Below are 17,945 nucleotides of genomic sequence, written 5' to 3' on the forward strand. Positions count from 1 at the left end.
CGCGTTGCTGATCTCCCCCTCGACGTTCTCGATCTCGCAGCGTGCTAGCGTCTCTATAACCGCCGATGGCTTCACAGTAACCGTCGAAGAGGCCAGATGTCTCACTGGTGAGCCTTCCCTTCGCCCTCGACGGATTGCTACAGATGGCTCCTTCTGGCATACGCAACGTGGCGGCACCGCGCGCGAGAGCTTCATTTCGGGAGACATGCTCGAGGCTTCGAGATTCGGCCGCTATCTTCTCGGCAATATCGCTTCTGAGGGAAGATCTCGTTTCTTGAACATGTTGTCCTGCGCTACACGTCTGTGTAACATGTTCCGCTGGACGTTTATGCCCAAGGACCGGACCTTTCTGCTTCTGAGAGTTCTTCCAAGCCGCCCGCGGCTTCGGTGGGCCACTCAGGTCACCGGGCTAGGCCTGCACGTGTATTCACGAACTGTGCACACATGCAGGTGTGGCCTGTCATTCACGCTTCTGCTGGAATCGTTTGACCTGGCAACTGGTCACTCGTTTCCAGATAGGTGTATGCATCCATCGACGCACTACGTAAAATATGCGTGAGTGGCCAGGTGTTGAATGCACATGGTCAGCTTGTTCGGTTCGATCTCCGCTTGTTTGAGCGCAGGTGCTCACAAAATCATTCATTTCCTTGCGGTCAACCTACGCCATTACCCGCCGCGTGAAGAAACAGCGTATGGGCCGTTTATATCCCCTCGTGTGCGAGGCATTGCTTGACAATGCGGGCCCGAACAAGCAGCACCCAGCCAACGGCTGAGGCCGCTTGGGCGGTCCTCGTGGCTCTCACCAACGCTATAGGAGGCCAGCACTGTGAATTTGCCTCACAATGCGGTCTAATTATTCGTTACGAGCCCTGCGATGGAGCACCTCCTGCCTGGATGTTTGTACTTCCCGCGACGGTTGGGATCGCAGCCTTCTGTCATGGATCTGCCGGCTAAATGGCCGTTCTGTGAAGCACATTCATTCGAACGGCCCGAGAGCCTCTTTGTACATACTAAGAACTCGTGCAGCGCTATGCGATTGTTGGTCCGCGTTTGGGGTACGCCTCTAGTCATCAGACCCAGCAGCGCTATCGTCACACGCGCGAGGTTACAGAGAGCCTACTCGTCGGCCAAAGCTCTGTCTGACAGCGTGTGGGAGACTGGAGCGTGACATGCAGGTGCAAACGGCCGTCCACGTTCATTATGCGCCTTTGGACTTGATCTGCTTCATCTCTTCCCCGCAAACTCACACGTAAAGTGTTCCCGGCCCTATCAGGTGCAAAGCTATTCCGGGGTTGTATTACATCGTCCACGGGGCCCTGAGGTTCTGGCGGGACGTGGCTGGGCCGCGCAGCCTGGGCGTTGGCGTCATAGGGAAACCTTCGCTCGGACGCGCCCGATGGGTTCGCGAACGTACGTTTCTCACCGGGCGAAGCGCGGATGAATGCGTCTTCGGTGCTTCGCGCTTGTGGGAGAACCCTTCACGATAACATGTGCGTCTGCGCGCGAGCTGTGCGCCGATTGCGCGGCGCACGGTGATGAGAGTCTTTATGAATGTCCGCCGGTCTCGCCCCACGGGTCCCTGCTGATCGCGTTATATCCGTCGTGTTCTGCGCGCCTCTCACGCAACGTAACGCTGACCCTATGTCCCGCAGCGACTGCCTTTGTCTTCAGCCACGTCTTCGACGAGTTCGTCTACAACCCTGATGCCGCACGGCCCTCACAGCCGTCCCAGGACGACGATGACGACGAAGTGACCACAACGGCGTTCGACATCCCTCTCGGCACCCTTATGGACTGCCTGAACGTGTTCGGCACGGCGGGTGCCTCCAGCACTTCACAGAAGAAGAAGAAAACACGCGAGGACGGGGAGGACTCGGACGGCGGCGGTCGCGCGGATAGGAAGGGCAAGGGGAGGGCGGACGCAGGGGACGCGGGAGGAAACGCGCGCCTCGACCAGTGGTTTGCCCCTGGCAAAGGCACAGGCATGCGCATGTCGTACGCGGGGCCTGGACACCCTTTGACGTTGCTCGTGTGAGTACGGGGCGCTGCTGTCATTGGTGTGTCCACTGACGCGATCCGAGGCAGGGCGGAAGAGTCTGGTGGGCCTACCGCGACCTGCGAGATCACGACCTGGGACCCTGAGCCGCGGCTTGACCTAGCCTTCGACTCTGATGCAACGTGAGTACCCGCCGAGGACGCGAGGCAGACTAGATGCTCATTGTTAGGCGTTAGGGTGCTCAAAATCATCCTCAAGGTACGTTCAGGACTGGACACTCATTCAAATCCTGACACCGCGCGTAGTCCTCGTGGCTTCGCGACGCGCTCTCGGAACTAGACCCCACCACTGACAAACTCACCATCATCGGAAATCCACCTGCCCCACCGGGACGTGCCGCCCGCAATTCTGCTCCGCCCTGCCTCCGATTACGCGCGGTGGGTCAGTTTGGGAGCACGGAAATGGACTACCCAAACGACCGCGAGGTACTCGAGACGTGCGAATGCGCGCAACCTATATCTTTTACGTGAGCCCCTGACCTTTTCCGTGCTGTTCGCGCATAATTGATGTTTCTCGTGTAGGTACCGCTATTCCCACATATCGCGAGCGCTGCGCGCACTTCAAAGCTCGCTAAAAACGTCGCTGCGAATTGACGAGGAGGGCTTGCTTAGTATGCAGTTTATGATGCCGGCACCGCGCAGGCCGGGTGGGCGTCGCTCCGAGGCATTCATTGAGTTCTGGGTGAGTGTGCATTGTGGTATTCTAGCGACCCTTGGCTGACGGAGTCGTAGTGTCTACCCCTCGAAGACTCCTAATCACAAGCTGCCGCATCCTCTTACATTTTTACTTGGTAACTTGGGGTCGTATACTGTATCCGTAGCTGTCCAATGTATTTCTTGCTGCATACTATCACGCTGATCGAGATGTTTCGCATTGCATGTTGTCGCGCAAGGTCAGTAGTACCAATCTGGAATGTGGCGAGGCCAGCGTTCACATGCGTGGCGTCGACATACTCTGGCCCAGTGGGAAGGTGGCCGGGTTGTCACCAAGCGTCGCGTTCGAGAGTTGTGCACGGGGATGGGTGTGTGTGTCAACGCGCAACGAGTCCCTGAACGTAGCCAATGCCTTGCACGCAGGCCACTGGTGAGCCAAACGCGGAGTCATATGAGGGAGAGACGCCCCGCGCAGCCCATACGAACTTGATGCAAGGTAGGGCAATGTTCTGTAAAAAGCGTTGTGAAACAACCTTGTGATGCGTTAAGCGGCATAGAGTAATCTATTAGCAGGTCGTTGATATACATTAGATCAACCCATCTATGAAGGAGACACTTTTGGGCGTCGAAGTCAAAGCCGGGACGGGGGTGACGGGTTTCGGCTTCGACGGGGGCAAGTAGTCCGCAATGACCGAGTCGAAGTCGGCCTCTACCTTCGGCACTGCACAGTCGAATTCTGGATGAGCGACCGTTCGCGAAGAATGGTTATTAAAGAACTGACCTGCTGCGGCGCGCGCCTTCGTCGACGCGTCGAGCATGCTCCCGACGATCAGTCTGCGGATAGAAGCGCCATCCAGCGGCGCAGCGTCTTCCTTCTTCTCGACCTTCTTGTCCGTCTTGACGTCGGGCGCGGGGGTCTCGCGGTACGTGCCCGTCGGGGAAGACGCGAGCCCAAGGTGCGTCAGGACGTCGCCCTTGGTGAGCATTCCGCGAACACCTGTGCCCGTAATCTTCTCGACGGCGTCCCCAGAGATGTGGTGCTCCTGGATGAGCCGCAGAACTGAAGGGAAGAGCGGGCGCGAAGTCTTGGGGACGTGGAACTCGGAGGGAGGCGCAGGCGCTGACTCCTTCGAGGGGGGCGGCGAAGGCGTGGAGGCGGGGGGCGAAGGGGAGGGCTTGGACGGGGGCTGAGGTGTGGAAGATGCGGACTCCTCCGCGGGGACCTCGAGGTTGGCGATGTCATCTCCTTCCTCCGCAAGCAGGGCAATGGTCTTGCCCACGGGAATTCCCTTCTCCCCGTCTTGCGCCTGTGTTGTGCTGTCGGTGAGTATTACGAGCAATATCATCGCACAGTCATACGCACGATGATCTTCCCAAGTACACCGTCGTCCTGCGCCTCGACGTCAATGGTAGCCTTGTCCGTCTCCTACAGAGCGAAAGTGTTAGCCCTTCTCCGCACCAACCAATGTTCTGAACGCACAATCTCGAGCAGGACGTCACCCGCCTCAAACGTATCTCCCTCCTTCTTCTTCCAAGACGCGATGCCGCCCTCCGTCATGGTGGGCGACATGGCCGGCATCGCGAACTTGGTGATCGCGTTCCGCGCCGCGGTCGTTTGCATCCCTGGCCCCTTCACGTGAGAAACAGAGACAATCGCATACATCCATGAGCAAGCAGCACTTACATCGCCTGCTCGACGACGCTCGGAGGGCGGCCTTGGAGACGTGGTGGAGGGAGTGCATTTTAGAGTCGTACGGTGTCTCGCGCGAACTCGGAGGTGACGCTGTATTATTGGGCGTCTATAGCATGCGGCGGATGCCGGCACGCCACCGCGGTTATTCGCGGGCGCCTTTCTCTCGGCGTCGGCGTTCCTGGGCTTACGCATTCGGACCACGTATAAAGGCACCTTCACGCAAATAGAGAGAATTAAATATACGAGACTCGATATGCATGTCTGTACGACCTCCCAGATACACATCAAGAAATTTCGCCTACATGAGAGCGGAGCGAGCGTGATGGAGTGCGGGCGTTCTCGTCAGGGCGCCTACTTGTTCCGGACCAAACGGGCTCAGAGCGCGCAGGCGGAGGCTTTCAGGTCTACCTCCATCTTGCGTCTATGCAACTTGCTCGCCACCGTCTCTTGTCCGCGCCAGTCTTTCTTGTTTGAGCTTTCGAGAGGGGTCGCACACACGGTGAGTTCTACGCTAGCCGTATAGAGATCATCGCCCAATTGTCTTGTGGTCTTGCTGAGCCCCGACGTCTTCTCCTAGGTTTCATCTACTTCGGCGGATTTCAGATACGACACACTTATCAAGCGGAAAACGGGGGACAGCCTTTCCAAACGTCGTACCTCTCGATGTACGCCCTCGGGGGCTCGGTACTGCAGCGTGCGCGGTTACTGGGGACCCGGTTCTTCTACCGCTTCGGCATGTGCGTATGCCATATTGCTCTTGCGCGTCCTCGTCTCACCTCTGCTTCACTCAGTCACTGCGCAACCCACCAAATTCGACTTATCTTGGTCTCTTCCGTTGTGATCACCTCCCTCCTCTTCCCCGCCATCGCCATCTACTACTCGTCTCAGACCCAGTACTTCTCCGGCTTCACCCTCCGCGTCCTCGATTCCTTCCTGACTCCAGACGACATCTCAAGCTACTTCGCGCAACGTGATTTGCAGCATCTATGGGAAGGAGACTCTGCTCTTCGCGTGAGAGGTGACTCAGTTGCTCGGGCGCGATGTGGCATGGAAGGCATATTGCGCGAGGAACGTGTACTGGTCGGCGCCGTCTCCCCCGAAGACGTGTTTGGAGCACTCGACAAGAACACGCTTCTCGCCACGCTGCAACTCGAACGCCGCATTGCCGAAGCTATGACGGCGCGTGGCATCCCCTGCCTGCGTACCCGACAAGGTTCCTGCTTCTCCCTCAGCCCCTCTGCGTTCTGGGATTGGGACGAACGGGCTCTGCTGGCCGACGATAACATCTTGGATACGCTCAATCTATCGCCGAACGTGTCTGTGTCTGGGGTGCCGATCACGCCGGAGATGGTCCTGGCCGGACGGGAGCTGCGTGACCCGACATCGAACCACTTTGACGCCGCAACTTTCCTCGTGCTGACATACTTCTTCCCGGAGACAGACTGCTTCGGAAAGGAGCGGCGCTTTCAGTGGTTGCACGCGCTCGAGGACGCCGGCGGCTCTGCTGGAGAATTGGTCGTACTCGCACAGGAGCCTCACCTCATAGCGCTGGAGGTAAGTTCCATATTTGCAATACTATGACGGCGCGTTTATACCATCCCGGCAGTACCAGAAGAATGTGTCTCTTCGCAGCCGCTTCTCGGTCCTCTCCTTCTTCCCCTATTTGGCGTACTCTGCGTTCGCCATCTACTGCTTTCGCTTGTTCCGACGGCTGAACATGGTACACTCTCGCCTGGGTCTCGCATTCACCGGCATTGTCGAGATCGTGGTCAGCACGATCACGAGCGTTAGCGTTTGTGCCCTGGTCGGTTTCCGGGTCACGATGGTGCCTTGGGAAGTCTTCCCCATCATCGTCCTGTTTATCGGGGTCGAGAACATGTGCAGTATCGTACGTGACGTCAATCCTCCCCGAAAAGCTGACTTTCTGATGGCTGTCGTAGGTCGATGCGGTAGTCAGAACTTCCATCTCTCTGCCTGTGAAGGAACGCATCGCCCAGGGTTTGAGTCACGCCGGGACGTCCAACACGCTCAAGGTGGTGTCTTACAATGCAGTCCTCGGTGTCATCGCTGGGCTGTCGACGGGCGCGATCCGACAGTTCTGCGCGTTCTCGATCGTCGTCCTCGTGGCGCACTGGTTCCTGGTCCACACGTTCTTTGTGACCGTTGTGTCTATTGACATCCAGCGCTTGGAGGCAAGGTTTATTCTGTGTCTTCTGCTGGACTGCAGCTGACCCTTTATCGCGCAGCTTGACGAGCTTTTACGTCAGAACGCCAGCTTGACCCCAACGGTTATCACAGACCCTCGGAAGGCTACCGCCCAGCCTTCGAAGTCCAAGGCTGGCTCGCTTTGGGCCACTCTGCAGGGCCTGATTCGAGGCAGACCTGCAAAGAACATTAGTTTATTGCTGGTATGTCCCAATTCGTCCCGTATGCGTGTCTTCGTAACGCTCCTGTAGTTGCTGGCTATCACGGCTACACTCTATTATGCGACCTCTCCGCAAGCGGTCGGGAGCAAACAGCCCACGAAGCCGCATGCTACACGCAACCCGCTCTCGCAACTATCCAAGACCCACAATGCTGCACCAGATGACGTGTCTCCCGCACAACGTGTTTGGCAGACTCTCAACCCGTCCGGCGACCCCTTGATTCACATCCGCTTGGAGTCACCTACGATCCTCGTCTTGGGTCAGAGCGAGCACAACCAACTCCTAGACGATCTCACGACTGACACTGATAAACATACTCGCCCACGCTTCTCGCGTGTATCACGCCTATGGACTCGGACTGTGCGGCCGGTGGTGTGGCTGCTAAAGTTCTTCGTAATGCCTATCACGGTGACCACTGTGGTCCTCTACGGCATTTTACTGTACTTGCTGAAGGACGCTGAACTCCTCGAAGCCCAGCGCCACGCCGCCGAGCCCGAGTCCCCTCCGGCAGAAGAAACGTCATCGGTAGAAGACTCGATATCCTTCAACACCTTGCCGCGGGCCTTCGCAACGGACGTAGATCTCATTGCCACCAGCCGGGACGGGAAGGTTATCGCGACGGTGGGTTTGCAGAACGAGTTCGTCATCTGGCGAACAGACACCCAATCACACGTTGCCGTTGACACCTCAAACTTCCTGCTCGGAGCCAGCAGCACACCCTCTGCATCGACGACACTCACTGCGATCGCCGTGAACGATACCGGGGACATCTGTGCTGTCGGAACTGGCTCTGGGGCGATCGCAGTGTTCCTCATCGGGAAGGACCAGATCAAGCCCCTCCCGCTTTTCCATCTCGATCATCTCACATCTGGCACCACCGCCATCTACTTCACGGGGTCTCTGAAGTTCGCGGCCAACACTGCGTCCAGGCGTGCTGTGGACGCGACAGAGCTTTCGTGCCATTTGTACGCGGCATACGAGAACGGCGCGGTCGTCGAGTGGGATATTCTGTCCGCCACCAACCCCCACTACGTTACCCCTTCGCGCGCCGCCTCCGTCGTGAAGTCTATGCTCCTCCCGATTCAAGCGGACGGCCGCTTGCTCGTCGGATTTTGCCTCGACGATGGGGTGCTCGAGCTGTGCAACGTCGAGCGCGCGAACCCTGTGTTCGCGGGCGACTGCGCTATCTCCGCCGGCAACCCTGCAGATCTCGTGTCCAGGGCGCATATATGCAGTGTCGAGCTCGATGGCGCGAAGAGGATCATCGTGGGCGCGGCCACGCAAGCGGGTGCAATCTCACTATGGGACCTGGACACGCGCGAGTGCCTGTTCATCCTCGAGGGCCCGTTCGGGAACATCAACAGCCTGAAGATCTCCCCCGTCAATACTGCAACGTGCACGACCTGCGGCGAGCTCCCAATGGAGAATTTTTCTATCACGTTCTCCGTCGGGCATATCGTCCAGTTCTACCGCGCCTACCTGACTCTGCCGACGCGGCGGTGCTCATGTCCGCGCAACCTCCCGCAACAGGCCCCGCGCTCTAGTTTGCTCACGCTACGCTCGAGAAGCGGGAGCAGCGCATCCGTCGGGTCCGGTACGAACACCCCTCGGGTGCGATCGCGAATGCCGTCGGTGTCCACAACGCCGCCCAGCGACTTCCCAGTTTCCGGCCACGGCGTACATTCGCGGCGAGCGTCGGAGAAGGACGGCCTACGCCGGACCTCGGAGACGTTCTTCCTTAACAACGCCGACTACTACGAGTACGATGCGCCGATTGGCCCGCAGGACGTCACGCCCGCGTCGAGCTTCCTCGCGTCGCATCCGCAACCGTCGATCTGGCAGAGCCTCGTCGTCGTGCGCGTCGCAGACGCGACTGTCGAGCGGGGCAGCTGGGACGTTGGGTATGACAAGATCGTCGGCATCCGACGGCGTCCGCGGCCCCCATTGCCGAAGCGCACCAATCACGACCCGAAGACGCAGCTCTTGCAGGAGCACGCAAGCGGGCTGAGCCCCGCGTCGCTGGAGCGGTGGGAGCTGTGGACGTTCGACCCCGCGGAAGGCCGCCTGCAAGCGTCGCCGCTCATTGCGCTCAGTCACGACACGCCGTCTACCCGACGAAGGGTGTCCGAGGAGGGGCGCGGTTCGCGCGGAGGCGCTGCGCCTGCGGGCATGCCGCGGCGCAAGGGTGTGGTCCCCCGCCTGCACTTCACGCGGGTGGCGCCGTTCCTGAGCACGCCTGGCTTCTGCGTGGCCGGGTTCGGGAATACCGTCGGGCTCTTCAGGTTTCACTGCCAGGCTGGCAAGCCGGTGCGACCGTCCAAGCCGCCGAAGGAGAGCAGGCACGGGAGTGCGAAGGTCGAGTGATTGCACGGCCTCTTCGGGCTGGGCAGGTATCTGGCGTCGATGTTGTAAATCTGTATCTTACTCTGCTCTTGTATAATTCACCACGGCGCGTTAGCCTAGAATCACAGTCTCCGCTATCCTATGTACTCATGCTGTCGTCCGGCTATGGAGTTCCTTTTGTATAGTGTACTCGAGTATTGGCCATAGGTTCTGCACTCGCATTATGTAGGTTTGCTTCGCACACCTTGATTACTGGCCTCACGCCGTAACGAGTCCAAATCGTCACTTATTTCTTCGGTTCATTGTCCCAGGGTCGCAGAAACATACAGCTCGCCTTACATATGGTTCGGAGGAAGAAAAGACTAGCTTGAAGATCGGGTACTACCTTCGTGATTCCTGTGGTGTTCAGGTATTCCAGGCCATGTTACCCGAGAAATATCGGCTATACGTTCTCAGCAACGAGACGATAAGTATGGCAATAGCCAGTACCATCGCAGCTCGCAGTCCGCACTAAAAAGCACGTGGAGTAATTGGTAAACGTACGTACTCATCTCGTGCGTGCTAGGGGCCGGGTTAGTGGAAGCGGCGCAGCGCCACCGTTGAAAGTTAGGGCTCTTCCAGGGGGCAACCAGACGAGCGAGCGCCGACTCCAACCCAGTTAGTAGTAGTGTGAAACCGGTGTCCGGGGGTATACTTTTCACTTTTTCAGCACTCGCAAGGAATATTTTCAATTGCGACTGCAATTTCCCTTCGTTGTTGTGAAAAGCGCCATAGTAGCTTCCATTAGATCGTACATGTTGGATGGTGTGGTTTTTGTTCGTCAAAACCGAGTTCAGGCTGCCCGGTTCGTGGAATTTTGACCATAGGCCTTGGCGCCAAAAGGGCGTCTAAATCCGCCTGCACGAATTCGGAAACGCGAACTCAGAATGCATGATCGCGCGAGTCTTACCAGGTCGCGCAGACAGGTACTGTGCTCTGAGCAGTCGGACTACGAGCACCCTCCACCACCCAGTCGGCGGCTGCAGATCACGTTCAACTACGAGCACGTATTCACTTCATTTGGGAAAGGCTTTGGCTCGATGATCGCAACTACTGCCACCCCAGTGACGAATTATTAAACAGGCGCATGGTCGGTCTGTCTCACGCAGGGTATAGCTCTTCGATGCCCGCTCTCATAAAGCGCGGCATTATTTCGAATATAGGGCCCTCGCGATCTGCTCACAGACAGCTTGCGAACAAATTCACGACACGCAAGCTTCGAACAACGGCGAGAATACGCTTCGCGCGACCAAATTTGCCTGCAGGACCAGGCAGCACATGTACAGCTGCTCGCGCTACATGGTCGCGCCTGCTCGCGGGCACGTCCAAGTGGGGTTGCCGTGACCGCTGTGCCGAAAGAGAGAGCCGATATGTCATTTAGAGTCCTCTCCATGCTTTCAGTCCCCTCCCATCTTGGACATATCCCCATAGCGGCTGGTGAGGAGACTACAAGAGCATCAAGGATGGGAGGAGTAGTGTAGGCGATCGCTATCTTATCTCGGCTAAGATAGTAGTAGTATCAAACTGGTTTCCGGGGTCTTAGCTTTCACTTTTCGAGGTTGGAGTAGCGAAAAGCTCGTCTGGTTGCCCCCTGGGCTCTTCTCAACTTCACTACCACCCCACTATCCACAAGCCACCAACACACAATTTCGGTCTGCTTACTCGTTGGTTCCGTTCTTTCATTCGATGAAAAATTACGCTGAATATGTCACTTCTAGGACCATGGCAGATCTTCCGGATTCCATCGAGTTCTCCGCTACCGACTCATCGCCTTCCACCGGTACCGGTCGAACGATCGTGTTGCGGGACCTGCGGCGCCTCGACCCGTCCTCCATCCCCGCTGAGGCTCTCCGCTCAACCGTAGACGAGCACTTGGCGCTACTCCAAGGATCAGTGCAAGCGATCCAGGACGTCGCTATCCACTTGCGGTACCTCCGTAACACTAAAGCCCTTGTCAACCGCCTCCCTTCCGAGGTCCTCGTCCGCGTGTTCTCCTATTCCGTATCCACCTCGCCCAACGAGCACGACCTGGTCAATGCCACCCATGTCTGCAAGTGGTGGCGCGAGGTCGCACTGGACTACTCTTGGCTTTGGTCGACCCTATCTGTCACTACTATCCACAAGGCGACTACTTTCCTCCGACGTGCGAAAGACAATCTCATCGCCATTGTAATTCGTGAGAGCGCGCTCGTACCCCCATTTGCACCAACGCTGCGGCATCTCATCCCACGGCTTCTGTCGCTCGTCATCGAGGTCCAGGACTCGACGTCAATCATTCCGATCGTGAAGGGCCTCGCTCTCTGTGTCGCCCCCCATCTGGAGACTTTCCATGTGGTGGGAGCGTTCGCAGAAGCACACGAAGGTGAAGCGGCCCTCAGATTCAACGCACAAGGCGCGGCGACATTGCGGCTCAGCCAAGGCTGGCTGTCAGCGGATGCGGTACCCGCGACTCCGAAGCTTCGACATCTTCGTCTACATCCTATCGTTATCCCGTGGGGCTGGACGATCTACTCGAATCTCTCTGTCCTTGAGATCGGGTGCATACATGCGGCCGTTCCGATCAGCGAGATGATGCTCCTGACTATCCTGCGACGGTGTCCCACGCTGGAGCGTCTTAACATCGAGCTGCGACTCACCGCTCCTTTCGCCATATCCGATGATCCAACATGGACTGTCAAGCTACCTTCGCTGTCCAAAATCACGCTTCGCAGCCTTCCGCACACGCAAGTCGCGAAGCTCCTCACTCACCTCGTCCTCCCTGCGACCACTCATCACGAGATCTTCGGGTCCGCCGACGATGTCTTGAGGCAGCCCACCGGTCCCCTGGAGCAAACTACCCGCCTGGCAGACTCGAAGGATTTCCGCATGGCCGAGGTTCTCATCGGACACCCACACCGTGGCGACATACTTTCGTATTTCTTCAAGTCGGCGACGCGCAGTGGCCCCGCAGGTCTCCTCATGACCCTTTACATGCCCAGTATGCTCGGGCTACGCGGCACCGTTCGTGCGATTCATGTCGGCATTCCAGGCTCCGTCGACGTCCTCAGGCTCCGTGGGTGGGAGCAGGGGGTTCTGGAGGAGGAACTCGATTGGATCCCCGTCTTCCAGTCGCTCGTGTACCTCCGCATTCTCCATCTCATGCACGTCGGAGGCGCTCAAGAGCTCGCCGGCATGCTGAGGGGCCTCGGCCCTCTTGCGGTGAACGACGACTTGGAGCGCTACGGCGACTCTCCCGGCACGGGCTGGCCGTGTCCGGAGCTGGAGACCTTCGAGCTCGTTGGCGTGATGCTCTCGGCGGAGGTGGAGACACTTGTCATCGAGTGGCTGCGCCTTCGTGCAGGTGCCGGTATTGCCCTCAGCACGGTGAAGCTCGCGCGGGTGGACGGGCCATCCGGCACATTCCTTCAAAACCTCCAGGAATTGGGCGTCGCGGTCCAAGTCATGGATTCTCCCCCGGAGTGGTATGCAGACACGAAGACATTTACGGGTGAATTCTAGCAAATCGGTATGTACTCTAAGTTCTGCACCGAGGGGAGAAAATGGTGACATTTTGATTTACAGGTGGCTCCCCGTTCGGAGAGGTTGTGATGCGTTCTTGAACGTCCCTGGAATGTGAGAGTAGTGTGCTAGTTGCTTGATATGAAGATATACACAGCATGGACGTGTGTATTTACCGTGGCGTCCAGAGCTAATTCAAGTCGTGTCAAGGTTACCTCCAATGGGGTTACAAAGAGGAGCAAGGAGGAGACATCCGAATCGGGAGCCTGAGGCGCATTGCCCACGTGTCAATTGCGCCGGACGGAGCGCTCACTCCCGCCACTCGAGCTCACTCCCACCGGCGGCGACGAACCCACTGTCACCGTACCGTACTCGCCACGGTGTTGCTTTAGGTCGTCTTCAAACTGGGCTGCAATACGCATCTGAAATCAAGTACTGGTTGATACCAGTGGCTTTCACAACTGATTGTCGTCACCGGTGACCTGGGCGATAAGTTGTACGCCGTCTATTTCGCTCACTGTCCTACTATGCTCGCCTTTCTCACTACTTTCGTCAGCGAGGCCCTGAGCTTCAAAAGCTGAATACCGGACGGTTCTTTTGTCTACATCAAGCGTTGCACGTAAACGACGTCGGTACGTCGCTTCAACGCGTTCGACATCATTGAAGAGTTCTGATACTTACGAGTAGCCACGAGCTCCAACATCGTTAGCGATACACTCCTCAAGGCACTGCCAACAAATATCCCGGATACTCTCGAACTACTAAAGCTCGCATGAATCCTTCAGTCTCTGTTCAGACAGGCGGGTTGCAGCGGGTTGCAGTGTCTCCAAAACCTTGACCTGCCATCGAGGAATTGCAGCACCAGGGTCCGCGCAACGCCAGGTTACCTATTCACCGCCTTCCTTCTGATGTTCTCGAACGGGTTTTCTTTTGGACAACAATCACTTCCGAGGAATGCGACCTCGTGCGCGCAACCCACGTATGCGGCCGGTGGCGCGATGTCGCGTTGGACTATACCTCGCTTTGGACAACGATCACTGTCACCACCCTTGACAAGGCAACCACTTTCGTCGGGCGTGCGAAAGGTGCTTCCCTTGTGTCTTTCGTCATCCGTGAAGGGCGGCTCCTCGAGGCGTTGTTACCGATGCTGGGTGGGCTAACACATCGACTTCGGTCGCTCATCGTCGAAGTCTACGACACGGTCTCCGTGATAGGACTCATGACATGCCTCGACAACAATCCCGTCCCCTACTTGGTTACTCTCCACGTAACTGGACAAACCATGAACCGGCAAGACTATGCCGCAGCCGCCGAATTCATGGAGAATTGAGGGCGGGCAATCTTCATGCAAACTAATCATACTCCCCCCCTTCGATCACTGCTTTCAAACATGTTCTACCCTCCCTGGAACAGTCCCATTTACAGCAACCTCTCCGCTCTCGAGCTAGACAGCTTGATGCGTGGGTTGAGCGAAGAAGAACTCCTGAAGATCTTGCGACAGTGCCCTCACCTGGAGCGCTTGGTGCTCGGGTCTCTAGCTATTGGCAGTGCCTCCGAGTCCTTCGCAGCGTGTGCAGTCGCCCTTCCTTTGCTGTTACGTATCACCCTTCGTGATCTCCCTTACGCATATCTCACACAACTTCTATCTCATCTCATCCTCCCTGCAGCAACTCGCTACGACATCAGTTTGAACACAGAACTGCCATGGCAGGATCTAACTACGCACCCCAATCGTCTGGCGGATTGGAGGGAATTCCACATGGCCGACGTTCAATTCGAGCACCCTGACTCCCAGGACGTCACTTTCTACATATTCCCATCGGCAGATCTCGAAACCGTGGACCCCCTCATGACTGTGTCTATTTTATACGCGCTCAGGCTACCACCACGAGGACGCACGGAGTGTGTCATCTGCGCCGTAATCCCTCGGTCCGTCAACGTCCTCATCCTCCGTGGGTGGGAGCACATGGCGCTGAAGGAGGACAAGGCAGTGGACTAGATCCCCGTCTTCGATGCACTCGTGCATCTGCGCGTTCTCCGTCTCGAGATCCCCCCGAGGGCCCTAGCGGGCCTTTTTCGGGGCCTCGGCGCTCTCGCAGTGAACGACGCGTCGGCGGCGCGCTGCAACGACGCTCCTGGCGCAGGCTGGCCGTGTCCGAAGCTGGAGGCCCTCGAGCTTGTTGGCGTTACGCTCTCCGACGAGGAAGAGGCACTCATCACGCAGCTGCTGCGCGAGCGTGCGGAGGTAGGCCTTGCGCTCAGGAGGGTGGAGTTCGTGCAGGTGGACGGACTATCCGACGCGTTCCTTGGTCGTCTTCGCCACCTGGGCACCGGAGTTCGAGTTACAGATTCTCCACGTATGCGAACACGCAGACGTCTATGTACAAATTCTGATATAAGACAATAGACAGTGGACCGGGAATGTGGAAAGACTGTACGGGCTGTAGCTTGTAAGTACTGTGGTGGAATTATCATAACGCGAGAAGGGCGCTCAGTAGCTGCTTCGGGGAGAGCTGAGTCTTCCGGTCCCCGCCGAGGGCGACGTGCAGGCCTTCATACTCTTTGCTCGTCGGCGAGTACTCGTCCCAGTCCGCGAAGAGCGGCTCCCAGGTCCACCTCCCCGCTTTCCGCGCGAACCGCCCCGGGAGGGGAATCGCCGAGTCCCCACCCTCCAGAGAGCGGAGCGGGAAGCCGCTGTTGATTGTCCCGCGGCAGAGCACCAGGACATCCTCCAAGATGTCCATCGACGCTTTGTCTAGCGGCAGCCGTTTCCGTACGTGCAGGATCGGGAAGTTCAGCGTGTTTGCCATCGTGATGCGTTCGCACTTGAAGAGGGCGCACATGACGCATGCGAACGCGCTGCCAATGCGCTGCTCCATCAACTGGGCAAGCTGCTCGCGCTCGGGGTCGGTACCACGCCAGTAGTCCGCGTTGGCTGGGTCGAAGGCGATCCACTCGGCGATGTTTATGACGTCTTGCGTCCGGACCGAGAACGCGAGTGCCGGGTTGCGCTCGGCGGGCGTCAGGCCTGGGGTGGTATGGCAGACTACGTCGAAGTGCGTCATGTAGATGGGAGGGATCTTGAGGAATTTGACGCCGCCGAGCATGAGGATATACACCTGAGCGCTCGTCTGAAGGGCCCACATGTGCGCCTCCATCCAGTCGTTGATTGCCCGAGAAAAGGCGACAAAATTGGCGAAGCCGAAAGGGTGTAGTTCTGCTTCGGACTTGGGATCCATATTTTTCGCGCCCTGTGACATGTACTGACACGATCCCCTAGAAGTAGCCTGTGAGACAAGTACTTGCGCAGTAGCATAATCAGGCGAGAGCTCGGACGTACCTGTGGTCTGACCAGGCTGACTTCTGGCATTGTTTGCTGCAGTACATGACGTACTCGCAGGCGGCACATTTCTTCAGCTTCTGCGATGGCTTCTCCGCCTCCCCACACCAGCTGCAGCGTCTTAGGTCTGTGGGCACCTTTAATCCTAGTGATTGGATGTCCATGGCGAAAGATTCCTGGACCGCAGCTTCTGTTAAGCTCAAGGTGCAGCGAGTCGGCAATCAGGCAAAGAGATACGATGACCGGCGGCCGGTCACGTCCCCTCACTATTATCTAAGGAGCTATGTCGGAAGTCTTTGAGAGGGAGGTAAAGCTTGGGAGGTGGACTGCTCCTCGAAGGTGCCTCGAAGTCAGGCCGACGCCCATCTGATTCTTCACGGGCGTCTAAACCGCACGCTCTGCCACGTGCGAAATTCCGTGCATCGCTCTGCGATCCATCCCTTTTCCTCCTCTATCATCTACCACCAGTATCGCTTAGCCCGTCCGAGGACACACTGGGCCACAGCCTGACCACGTCCCTTTGCACTCGTGTCGGAAACAATACATGCTTCACTCCAAGCACATTATGCATTCCAAGAGCTTATTAGCGCCCACGCGGCTCTCCACTCCCATGCCGACGTCGTGCGTACTAGATTTCTCATGTCCTACATGATAGTGCTTGAAATTTCCACGCAGTCTTCGATAATTGGCTCAAATGACCGATCCGACGCTAGACAGAGTACTTGGTTGGCAGGTTGAGACTCACTGACGGCCGGAAGCAACGTTAGCGATCAGCATCGCGGGCCCGAGTCTCACCGGCGCATCACGCACCAACGGTAGCAGTCTTCATCACCCAGAACGCGGTGTAGAGGTTCATCAATGCGCCGGGGGACATCGCTAGTCCCAGCTCCTCCATCCCCGGAAGGCGACCGCAGTGCGTACGCCCGTCCTCATATTCGGCCCATTCTTCGAACAGCGCCTCCCATATCCACTGCTTATCCTTCGAGCGCGTGAAACGCCCCGGGACGGCGTAGTACGGCTGGATGCTGTGGTCGACCGCGCGGAGCGGGAAGCCGTTGTCCATCGTGTACACGCAGTAGCGAATTAAGTCGTGGAGGACGCGCTTCACCAAGGGGTCCATGTTGATGTTGTTCGGTGGTCGGAACACAGGAAAGAGGGTGATGTGCTGGACGCATACTTCGGAGGTGGTGTACACGATGGGAATGACTCCGACGTAGAACGGACCGAGGGTCTTCGATCTCAAGTTCTTTTCGTGGTAGGTTTGGCACTCCTTTATCATGTCCGCGCAGAGCCGTGCATTCCGCGCGGGGCCGGTGGCGTAGTAGTCCATGCGCATAAATCCGTGCTCGACGACCTTGAATGTGGTCGCAGGGTTGCGTTGCGAGCGCGGCGTCGCTGGAGTCGATTGGCAGACCAGGAGAAATCGCAGCATGACCGCGCCGATAGGTTCCCGCTGAGCGATAGCCATGCTTGGGCCGCTTTTCAACAGGATGTGAGCGAGTATCATGTTGTAGACGGCCCATTGGTGCGCCTCAGTGTACTCGTGCATCGCCTGCGCGAAGGTTATGGAAGACTCGTATCCGAAGCGTTGCGCATCTTCATCCAGGCTGGAGAGGACCTCCGCGTTCCGCTTGATTAAGCGACAACACGGCCTAGAAGCAGTAATAGTCAGTGGCAGAAAGCGGGCAATTCCAGTGTGCGCTACTGACTTGTGCATTGGCCATGCTGCCTTTTGGCATTCTTTGCTGCAGTACGTCGCGGATGAACATCCAGCGCATTGCTTCATGAGTTTCCCGCCAGTTTCAGTGCCTCGGCCACACTTCACGTTCTCGCACTTGCGAGTACCGATTTGGGTAGGGCCGTCGGGACCGGCAGGCATGAGAGGAGTATGAGGGGT

The 17,945-nt window shown here is 57.6% G+C and overlaps 7 protein-coding genes across 7 annotated transcripts in view; 4 read left to right on the forward strand and 3 right to left on the reverse strand.

Annotated features, from left to right (window-relative positions):
• Positions 1–2,896, forward strand: part of TRAVEDRAFT_165927 (Rad1-domain-containing protein) — a 3,790-nt gene extending 894 nt beyond the window's left edge. Inside the window, exons 4-9 of the mRNA XM_008038815.1 lie at positions 1,644–2,031; positions 2,086–2,178; positions 2,233–2,254; positions 2,302–2,522; positions 2,578–2,737; positions 2,788–2,896. Of these exons, the coding sequence (XP_008037006.1) occupies positions 1,644–2,031; positions 2,086–2,178; positions 2,233–2,254; positions 2,302–2,522; positions 2,578–2,737; positions 2,788–2,811 (908 nt within the window). The 3' untranslated portion in view covers positions 2,812–2,896. The remainder of the gene's footprint in view (positions 1–1,643; positions 2,032–2,085; positions 2,179–2,232; positions 2,255–2,301; positions 2,523–2,577; positions 2,738–2,787) is intronic.
• Positions 2,897–3,257: 361 nt separating this feature from the next.
• TRAVEDRAFT_165929 (single hybrid motif-containing protein) lies at positions 3,258–4,444 on the reverse strand. The gene is made up of 5 exons (XM_008038816.1): positions 4,394–4,444; positions 4,190–4,332; positions 4,073–4,135; positions 3,491–4,016; positions 3,258–3,430 (listed from the first exon to the last, which is right to left on the reverse strand). Exons 2-5 carry the CDS (start codon positions 4,328–4,330, stop codon positions 3,297–3,299), a joined length of 864 nt encoding a protein of 287 aa, XP_008037007.1. The 5' UTR covers positions 4,331–4,332; positions 4,394–4,444; the 3' UTR covers positions 3,258–3,296.
• Positions 4,445–5,065: 621 nt separating this feature from the next.
• TRAVEDRAFT_71118 (sterol regulatory element binding protein cleavage-activating protein) lies at positions 5,066–9,502 on the forward strand (the record flags this gene model as incomplete). Its single annotated transcript, XM_008038817.1, has 6 exons — positions 5,066–5,139; positions 5,194–5,956; positions 6,009–6,290; positions 6,343–6,594; positions 6,649–6,810; positions 6,859–9,502. 6 exons carry the CDS (start codon positions 5,066–5,068, stop codon positions 9,190–9,192), a joined length of 3,867 nt encoding a protein of 1,288 aa, XP_008037008.1. The 3' UTR covers positions 9,193–9,502.
• Positions 9,503–10,932: 1,430 nt separating this feature from the next.
• On the forward strand, positions 10,933–12,915 carry TRAVEDRAFT_64190 (uncharacterized protein; the record flags this gene model as incomplete). The annotated part of the gene is made up of 2 exons (XM_008038818.1): positions 10,933–12,715; positions 12,772–12,915. The coding sequence occupies one exon, from the start codon at positions 10,933–10,935 to the stop codon at positions 12,706–12,708; it is 1,776 nt and encodes a 591-aa protein (XP_008037009.1). The 3' UTR covers positions 12,709–12,715; positions 12,772–12,915.
• Positions 12,916–14,098: 1,183 nt separating this feature from the next.
• On the forward strand, positions 14,099–14,707 carry TRAVEDRAFT_46100 (uncharacterized protein; the record flags this gene model as incomplete). Its single annotated transcript, XM_008038168.1, has 1 exon — positions 14,099–14,707. One exon carries the CDS (start codon positions 14,099–14,101, stop codon positions 14,705–14,707), a length of 609 nt encoding a protein of 202 aa, XP_008036359.1.
• A 419-nt stretch (positions 14,708–15,126) lies between these two features.
• Positions 15,127–16,212, reverse strand: TRAVEDRAFT_71120 (uncharacterized protein; the record flags this gene model as incomplete). The annotated part of the gene is made up of 2 exons (XM_008038819.1): positions 15,127–15,984; positions 16,049–16,212. The coding sequence occupies 2 exons, from the start codon at positions 16,210–16,212 to the stop codon at positions 15,180–15,182; spliced, it is 969 nt and encodes a 322-aa protein (XP_008037010.1). The 3' UTR covers positions 15,127–15,179.
• Positions 16,213–16,757: 545 nt separating this feature from the next.
• TRAVEDRAFT_46102 (uncharacterized protein) lies at positions 16,758–17,927 on the reverse strand (the record flags this gene model as incomplete). Its single annotated transcript, XM_008038169.1, has 3 exons — positions 16,758–16,792; positions 16,859–17,700; positions 17,758–17,927. The coding sequence occupies 3 exons, from the start codon at positions 17,925–17,927 to the stop codon at positions 16,758–16,760; spliced, it is 1,047 nt and encodes a 348-aa protein (XP_008036360.1).
• Positions 17,928–17,945: the final 18 nt, after the last annotated feature.

Source organism: Trametes versicolor, assembly GCF_000271585.1.
Source record: "Trametes versicolor FP-101664 SS1 unplaced genomic scaffold TRAVEscaffold_4, whole genome shotgun sequence".
Taxonomy (NCBI): domain Eukaryota; kingdom Fungi; phylum Basidiomycota; class Agaricomycetes; order Polyporales; family Polyporaceae; genus Trametes; species Trametes versicolor.